Source organism: Capsicum annuum, chromosome 6, assembly GCF_002878395.1.
Source record: "Capsicum annuum cultivar UCD-10X-F1 chromosome 6, UCD10Xv1.1, whole genome shotgun sequence".
NCBI classification, from domain to species: domain Eukaryota; kingdom Viridiplantae; phylum Streptophyta; class Magnoliopsida; order Solanales; family Solanaceae; genus Capsicum; species Capsicum annuum.
This window is the reverse complement of record NC_061116.1, coordinates 202124635-202134490: the sequence shown is the minus strand read 5'-3', so window position 1 is coordinate 202134490 and position 9856 is coordinate 202124635. Positions and strand designations below refer to the sequence as shown.

The following is a 9856-nucleotide window of genomic DNA, read 5'->3' as shown; positions in this document are numbered from 1 at the left end:
CAATTTATCAATTCCATCCCCAAATAATTGACTAATTCAGTGATTATTAATTCAATTTCTCACATCCAAATCCAACATACACTAACCCATAGCAAAGATTCGAACATGCTCAAACAACAAATCATTCCTGATTAATTAACCAACTTCAACATAGAATCACCCAAAATAATCAAACTTGCTCAACCACACAATCAAGATCATATCATCAACCAAAACATTCCATCCATAATATCAGATATCGCAAATAAAGAAATAAGATAGTAGAGATTAGAAATGGACCTGATTTGGAACTTTTCAAAGAATATTATAAGAAAATCCACTTTTGAGAACCTCAACTTGAGCCTCAACAATGACAAAAATCCAACTCGATATCGCCAATTTCGATTTGAACAAATTTTATTCCAAGAACACGAACTCAATATAGACCTCCGAATCAACCACTTAAAACAGAGATAACAAACCCCCAAAATCGAGATCCCAAAGATGAACACCAATCTCGAAACCCAAAACCAGACCTAAACAATTGATAAGATGGAAACCTGATGTTGAACGGACGATAAAGATTCGATATAGATGGACTATTTTCTGTTCAGGACCAGCCAGAATCAATGGGTTCTCGATGGAATCTGTACGTATGTGAATCGTGAGGGTGTAGAAGAGAGGAACAAGAATGGAGTTTCTATGCGTGTATATATGTTGTTGTCTTCCCTTCTCCCTTACCTCCAATCTGTGTGTGTGTGTGTGAATCGTAGTATATCAGTGTGTGTGTGTTGGTGAGGATGAGCATCACTTGTGAAGAAGTAAAAGGAAAAATCCCCCCTAAAATGGCATATGTATATGGTATATGTTAGGTCCTTTTTTTTTGGACCCTTTCCCCTTTTATTGTTGTTGTCCCCCTCCTCTTTCTATGGTCTTCTCTATTTGTATTAAAATGAATAAGAGCATGGAAAATAGAATGAAGTCTTGGGGAAAATAGAGTGGGTCCCTCCTTTTTTTTATCTTTTTTCTGAATCATTCCTTTTTGTATTGTTGAAATGGGAAAACGTGTAAGGCATAGGGTATGGGGTAGGGTATAGGATAAAGTTTATTAGGATAAGGTTAGGAATTTATTGAACTTTTATTATTTTTGTATTTTTGTAGGGTATAATTACATGGGTGAGGGTACACGGTAGGATAAAGTAAAAATTGGGTAAAAATGATATCAGGGAGAGACGAAATTAGGTGTCTAGAGTTACTTTGAACGTTTTCTAATCATAGCACATTTCTAATAAAATACACAAATGGTAGCACATGCGACAATCATTAGAGAATAATGAAACAAGTTTCTTACAGAGCTAAAGCCAAGAATTACAATAGCACACATCCTTGAATCTCCCTTGTTGGAAAAGATACTATGCAATTACAATAATTTTTTTTTTATTTTTACATTAATTTAAGTTGTTGAATCTCCTTTTCAGAAGATCTGTTATGTCTCGGGATCTTAGTACTATACACTACTTTTATTATTATTATCTAGAACTAGAGTAAGAGATATTCTAACACCTTACGCCCTTGTATTTGGGGATACCTCTAATATATTGTAATCGTAAAATGAAAGAACAAATGCAACAAATATATACACCTCAACTTCAAGCAATTTGAGGTTGGCTACATCAATTCTCACTCGACTAACTATTCATATCATGTTTATGAAACACAATCACTAATTCATGTATATCGCTGCAAGACTTTATAACGTATCTAGGTCTTAGATGATAAAAAATATGATACCTTTTCAGTAGCAATTGCAAAATCCAGTTCAATTAAGCTATATGTCCTGTTAGGTACTCTAAATAATGTCTCTCCCTTTGGTGACAAAATAGACTTGAAATAAGTCCATCTAAAGCAAATAGAAGAAGCACACCTGCCATTTCCCGATCTGTTTTTCTCTGCTCCATATACTCATTTTAAAGTTAAAAATCTAAAGGTAATTAGTAATATCCTAAAAGCGATACTGAAACTAAAACATGTTTTGTGCTGATAAAGGACCTGGAGGATTACTAAACTAGTGTTATATAACTGTACACAGTGGAAGGTTTCAACATCAGACCTACAGCTACCCAGCACCACAAAGATAGAATTTACACCCTCCCTGCACTCAAGCTAACCCATCTGGCTAAATGCTGAACTCAAGTCCTCTAGATAGTTTAGTCTTTGCTCATTAATCATCCTGAAATAACCTTAGGAGAACCACACCCTAAATGCTAGCTATTGAGGTGGGATAGGTTAATCTAAGCCCCACATCAGTTTCCTATTTAATCGATGTTGACACCTAATTTTTGCCCTCCACGACTACGTTTAATCTCGAGTTTCTTTGATTTTCAAATAAAATCACAACAATTATTTTTTCCAAATTTTTGAAATAGGTATTTGGGCTAATTTTTTCATTTAAGTGATAATTATATATTTTTCGTATTTACATATACTAGATTGTACAAATGATGTCATTTAAATGAACATTTTTCATCAAAATTGGACATTAAATTAAGGATTATTTGGAAAATAATTTTTTATAATTAAATCTTGATTTAAATATAATTTATTCTTACAAATAATCTATTTGAAGAAAGACTTGTTTGATTTTATTAAACCAAGAAGCTCGTGATTGAACAACGGATTAATTCGCATCTAATTTCAATTGAATTTAGTCAATCTATTTAAATTTAGACCTTAATTGAAATCGATTCGGCCATAATTGCAATGCAATTGATCAATTGGATTTTAATTAGGCTAAATTTTAAATACAATTGTCTAAATTTTCCTTTTTTTCGGCCATTTAATAAATAGCCAAAATAGCCTAACCTATCCAATCTCTAAATTAATTGGGATTCTAATTGGGGTTATTTAATAACCCCAATCTTAAACCCATTATTAATCAACAGCACACTCCAACAAACAACAAACAACAAACCAGCCAATAATCCTTTTAAAATTACCCCAGCCCACAACCCAATTGCAAGATGCGGCCCAAAACCACACCACCTGACCCAGCCCAACTCCCAATTCTTTATCCCCTTCAATTAACGACAACAACCAACGATAACAACAATTCCCACGAAGAAGACAGCCTTCATCGATCAACAACAGCAATACGTCAACACCAACCAAACCCAGACCCCATCTTCAACCCGGATTCAGCCCGAAATCCGGCGAAACCAGTAACCAACTCCATCAGCTTTGCGACCCGACTTTCTCCATACTCGTCAGGTGCCTTCCCACACGAAAATAGCACGAGAATCATTGAGGAGCTTCTAGAAAATCAATAGGTGGCAGCCAAGTCATGATTTCAACGAATGTTCTCCAATTTTTGTGGAGAATTTGTTAGATTCGTACTGAAAAGGTACATATGTGCTCGATTCCAATTGGTTGAGAAAAAATCCATTTTCCAGGATTCCCCAATTTGAAACCCATTCAGGAAAATCAAAATGGGGGTACAATCGGCTACTACCCTCATCATTTGAATTTCAAATTTCCCCAAAAAGAATCCCAAAAATATCCCTCAATGGTCCTCTATATAAGCGACCCTTTGTGAAGCTGAAAGGGGATTTTTTTTTTTGGACTGAGGGTTGGAGATTTTTGAGGTTCAGAAAATCAGGAGTCGAGATTTAGGGTTTGAAAAGAGGGGTTTCTTTTTTTTTTTTGGCTTTTTGGGGAGGGGTTAGAAATCTTGTTTGAAGATTAGAAGGTTAGAGACAAGATTTCGAAAGAAACTGAAGGAATTTTTTTCTTAAGATGGTTCGAAAGGCTGATTAGAAGTTGGGTTGGGGATTCTGAAATCAAAGAAGTTTATTTCATCGAAAATTTCTCATCCATTGTTTCTTGGAAGCTAGTCGATCAATGGGAAGTTTCCCGAGTCGACAACATTAGCTCCCAATGGGGATAATTTTGCTGATAGCTCGAGTCCCATTTTGCCGCCCTAAAAGAGGTAAATACATCATCCCTTTTGTCTTGATATTTTCTCCTCTTCTTTGATCTGTTAGTGGCGTTAATGGATATAAATGTGCTGTTTTTTTTTTTATTCTTTTCTTTTTTTTTTTGGTGTGAGCCTTGAAGGCCTCTGGGTTCTTGTGACGGCGATTATGTCCGTATTTATGTGGTGTCGATGTTCTGGCCATGTTTAACTCGTTGTCTTGACTGTTTATGCGAAAAAAAAAAGGAGATTTGTGACATTATCATGATTTTACTTACAAGAAATTTGTTAAGCTAATTTATAGTTTTAGGATTTCCTGTGTTAACTCATTATGATACCTCAATTTTCTTTAATTCGAATGTCATCTGATTTACTGTCCGATATACGGACTAAATATGTGAGTAATCTTGGCTTTAATACTGAACTCCACCTTAATAGAGCTCTCTTAATAGCTATATCTTCTATTGGATTGTTTTTGTTGAGATTTCGCTCATTGTCTTGTCGGACTGAAGTTTTCTTTGCTGAATTTCTGGTTTATTTTCTCTGATTACTTGTTTTACTCCTAATTTGTGGGCTTTCTCTGATCTTTATTTCGCGTAAAGTATAATTTTCCGATGAACTCTTGGCTCGCGATTCTTTGCGATTTGCCAAAGAGAGGGAGATGTTGGTCCAAAATCTTTTATTTGAATATTTGTTACTTGTTTCCCTCTGAAACTTAGGTTGTTCACAGGTTTGATTAAGAAATCATGTTTTTCATATTCTATTTAGCATTAGTTTGGAGTGATTGTTGTTCTTTTGGGTGTCTTTTGGGTAGGAATAATGCCCATACCCATGCGAACTAGGAAATATTCTTATTGGTTGGGCCTCCCCCTAATTCCCCATTTTATATTTCTTCACCCTGTAATATTTATCCCTTTTATTTCTCCCTAAACCTCTCTGTCAGAACGTGAAAACATCTGGAGTGTGAGTTCAACGGAGTCTTTTAATTGTGTTGTTTTGTGCAAGAAGACTATAGACATTTTCTTTGTTGTTTGGTAATAAGACTCTGCACTGTAAACTCTGTCTTTGTTATTGTATTGATAATAGGTTGAGTTTGTAAAAAATCAAGTCTCTTTTTTTCGGTTGTGAATTTGTCATCTCTACTCAAGAATTTTTTTTTTTCTGTCAAATGAATATTGATGATAGCTACAGAAGGCATTTGTAGTTTTCAAGAGAAATAAGTTAAAATACTTATCATGAATCCTTGAAAACATTTCAGTTTAACTTCGTTTGCTTTCATCAAATTTTATAAGTAGCCATTCTTTCACATGCATGCATAAGTATGTCATTTTCAATGTGATTAGCTGTTATATTTATGCAATAATATATGTTTCTTTAACATGAAACTTTAATACGGTTAGCCATTAATTCAGAACATGTATTAATTCTTTATTTTTATTTTTTTTCTTTTTTTTCTCTTTGCATGAACGCGCTTTCAAGTCCAAACGGACTCTTTTCCAATTGTCGCATTACCCATGTGGGCCATTGAGGCCCATCCATCATGAGTTGATTTCGGAACAATCACCTAGGATACGGATACCGGGAGTCGAACGAAGAAAAGTGGGTTAAAAGTCCCATATTCGAAGCGGCCAAGAGACTGGAAAGTCTCGGTTTTCCATTTCATTTGTTCATTTTATCCTTCTCCATTTTTTTCTTTATTTATTTAGTTATTTATTTTTATTCGTTCATTTGGGCCACGAAGCCAAGGTTTTATTTAATACAGGTGGAGGCAAGATCCGAGCCAAAGGATCGAAAAGTAGACTAGGACAGGTGAAATGTGTCAAAGGCCCAATTAGACTGGGACATGTATTGTTGGTTTGGGCCCAACGGCCTAAATCATTTACTTTCTCCCCTTCCCCCTTTTCTTTATGCTTGTTTGCCTTATGTGCTTTGCGAACCTAGTTAAATCCTTAGTTAAGTCGCTAAAAAACTAGTTTTGCATAAACACCAAAATATTTCCAAAAGAACTTTCCAAAAAAATCAATCACTTTTCGACAAAATAAACTTTTTCAAAGTTAGTCAAAGACGATTTTCAAACATTTCGGATAACCGAAAGTTAGCGGATGTTTTAGGTGCCTAAAACTTTAAAATGTTAATATGAACCGCTTACTTAGAATCTCTTAACTAAACGATTTTCCTGTTTTGAATCGTTTTAAGTAACTCTTTAAAGGTTTATTAATTCCTTTTCAAAATTAAGTGGCGACTCTTTCAAAAGTCAAAATTTTTCTGCAAAATAGAAATGACAGACTCTGCTGGGGATTTGTATCTAGGTTCTAACCAAATGTTGGATTTCGTTTTTTGATTAACTGTTTATGTGTTTATATGTTTCGATTTTATAAAGTTTAACTATCATATCTCATGGCATATTCTTACATTATTTAAACTATTTTGGGGTTTTGTGGGTATCCCGGCCCTTATTGATCAATTCTAAAAATGTGTTGGAAATACAAACAATTTATTGGCACGTGAGTCGTCTGATGGCTCTTTGTATTTTCAAACTCAAGTTGTCCGCTTGAGAACCAGTGTTCAAACCCATTCTAGACACCGAGGATAAAACGAAATCAAAACCCTATTTCAGGCATGAGCGTAGGACAACCCAATACCCGAGTGGGGCATTGGGCTCATTAGAAAACATGCCCTATGTCTATTGACTCCGAGTCAATCACAGACGGGTCATACTTATGTGTTGGAGAAATATATGCTTGTCTAAATTTAATCCATTACCCTTTGAGGTTGGGGTAAGGCTTATCTTTGTCTTTTTTTTATGTAGATATGGCTCAATTTCATTTCCGTGAAAAGTTTAAGATGGTTACCAAACCTGACGATTACCTGAAATTGTGGTGGGATTACATGGGTCCAGATGAGAGAAAAATTGTTAGGACACACACCGGGCACCTGCCTTTGTTGATCGAAATGGACGCTTGGCCTGAAATGATCCACGTGCTTATGATTTTTTGGGATGATCAGAATATGGTGTTTCACTTTGAGGATGTGGAATTGACTCCTACCATCGAAGAAGTGTTAATTTGCTATGAGAGTATTGAAATGTGTTTCAAGAGAAAGGAAAAACCTAATAAGAATATTTTAGTTCCTGCCGTGTGGGATCGTCAAACAATCAAAGAGGCATTTTTAACTGACGACGACATCTGGCTAGGAAAACATGATGGAGCAAATATCACTTTTCGGGAGTTGTATCGTCGGTTTGGAATATTCAATGCCTTCCACAAATTTGGACATAAATTTGAGTCCGAAGCAAAATGGAAGGAGATGAGAGACTTTGCATTTGCGGTAGGTCTACTCGGAACCATGGTGTTCCCACAAGGGGAAAATGGCACAATTCATCCAAGGGTTGTTACGGTGGCCCATGCACTTTTCTTTGGAGTAGATTACGATTCTACCAAGGTATTCCATAATTTAGCTCCCATGATTGTCGCCAACATATATCGAGCCTTAGGAAGGTGTCAAGTCAAAAACCATTTCTTTCAAGGTTGCAACCTAATTTTACAATGGTGGATGATGAAGCATTTGGTAAAGGATTCGAGAACGGTACAACCTGATCATAAAACAAGGGTGGATATGCTAACTTCGCACGACATGTGGTTGTTTCTACACAGGTTCAAAAGGAAAGCATCTCACGAATTTTGGTTTAAGACTTTTGAGGAATTAAGAGATGACGATGTGCAATAGTCCATTAACTCTCTTTGTTCAGGGAAATACACCATTTGAGGGGGCAAGTGGCCTTTCCTAGTGCTTCCTGGTCTCAGAGGGACCCGGCCCTACAATCCTGGCAGAGTTCTTAGGCAATTCGAGATTAAGCAGGAGGCACCACAAATAGATTTCATGCTTAGGTTTTTCACCGAATATGATAAAAGTGAGTCTTCACTCAAAGAAGGTATGATAAATGGATAGAGAACAAGAAGGTGGATGGAAGTGACCTTCCGTATAGAGCATGACCCTGAAGTCAGCAATACTTACAAGGAGTGGTTGAAAAAGAGTCTCACCGGAGCATTGAGAATGTGCCCACTCGGGTTATGGATGTAGAATTCGAGCATCAAATTCGGCTCCATAGGCTACAAGATGAGTTCTAGAAAAGTGAAATTGTGTACCAGCAGATACCCATGGAGGACGCTTTAACTATACGTATGTTGAGGGAAGAGTTGAAAAGAGCTAGGAAAGAAGCTGATGATGCTAGGTAATGTCTAATCGATTTGGATGATAGCATGGCCTCCCAACTCGATAGTATAGGGAAAATGACTTACGACTGCAAGACACAATTATGCGGGAGTCATCTTATCATCAATAGGTATCAAATAGCACAGGAGGTAAACAAGGCAAAGAAGGCAAAGACAGACAAAGGAGCCTCCAGTAGGTAGTTTTTCTGTTTCCCCTGCGCGGGAACTTATCTTCTTTCATGTTATTTCCCTTTTCCCCTAAAGATTGTATCCCTTTTTAGTTATCTTTTGTAGGCATTTATGCCATTTTTCGTGTCTATATGAGTTGGGGGTCAATGGATTGACTTCGAGGAAACATATATTTTCTTCAAGAACCGTTAGGCCTGAACCCTTGGCTCAAAAAGGGTCACCCCAGCTAGGATACGTGTTATTATAATGTTTTTGTGTGATATAACTATTTTATGTGTTTATGTGCGTTTGTTTGTTTCAAAGACAAGTTTATCCATTATGACTTATGGATGAGTTTGGCTACGACTCAAGCAACTCTATGTGAATATTTCCTGTCAAATGTTTTGCATTACTTATCACATACAGAAACTAACACATTTACCTTTGAGTTGTTTTACTTTGCAGATAATAGAAATTACTTCGTGTTGATAAACTGGCAGAACATCCCTACATCACCAGATCGAAAGCGCAGAAAATCCCATCCTCTGACCATCACTCAAAATGACGGGAAATGACAAAGAAAGCGCACTGACTATTCGAGATAATGTGATAACGGAACAGAATGAGATGATTGCGGAACTTGTAAGAAAGTTAGAAATTCTTCAGGAGGAATAAATTGCACTCAGGATTTGGCTAACTTAGCCATCACCGTCAATGCTTCCGCTCTGGGAGGACACGGTGCTCCACCCTAAATCCCTCCCCTCAGCACACCTATTCTCGGGGATCAGCCAAATAATGTATCATCCATCTCCGGTCCTTTATTTGTCCAAAATACTAATCGTGAAAATAACCCAAACGCCTACCATCCACAAAATCCATCTATAACCCCACATAACCCGTCTCTGAATCCATTTCCAAATCCTCTAAACACATTCTCAAATCAACAAAACACATTCCCAAATCCACAAAATACATCAAATCTACCTTTGAATCCACCAAATTCATTTCCAAATCCGCAAAATCCATCTCATATTCCGCCAAACTACTCACAAAGACCACAGAACCTTTCCAATTTTCAAAATATCCTCCCCACTTACCAACCAAGTTCTTTTCTTCCGCAAAATCAAGCCTCCTTTCCGAATCCCCCTCAAGCCATTATATCCCCTGATATTTATGAATCCCTTCCTAACCCCGAGATGGAATAATATGAGGAGAAGGAGAAAGAATGGATGACCTAGCATGAAAGGAATTCACTAGCTATGAAGGAAGAGATCACAAGGATCAAAGAGTCTCATAGAGCCAGGGACCACGACGGTTTGTGGTATGACAATTTATGTGTTCACTCGGGAGTAGACCTACCAGATAGGTACAAAGTCCCTAAGTTTGAGATGTTTGACGGTACCGAAAATTCAATGGCCCATTTGAGAAGGTACTGTGAGCAACTGGTAGGGATAGGAAAAAACGAGGCATTATTGATGCGCCTATTCAGTCGAAGTTTGAATGGTGAAGCCTTGGAGTGGTTCATGTC

General features: G+C 36.8%; 1 protein-coding gene across 2 annotated transcripts; it reads left to right on the top strand.

Annotated features, from left to right (window-relative positions):
* Positions 1–2848: 2848 nt before the first annotated feature.
* Positions 2849–8531, top strand: LOC107876128. Of its 2 annotated transcripts, none has more exons than XM_047413765.1 (2): positions 2849–3964; positions 5429–8505. In XM_047413765.1, exon 2 carries the CDS (start codon positions 6761–6763, stop codon positions 7673–7675), a length of 915 nt encoding a protein of 304 aa, XP_047269721.1. In that variant the 5' UTR covers positions 2849–3964; positions 5429–6760; the 3' UTR covers positions 7676–8505. The 2 variants fall into 2 exon arrangements, with proteins under 2 accessions (XP_047269721.1, XP_016578630.1); XM_016723144.2 differs by having other exon boundaries at positions 2852–3964; positions 6759–8531.
* The last annotated feature ends 1325 nt before the right edge of the window (positions 8532–9856 follow it).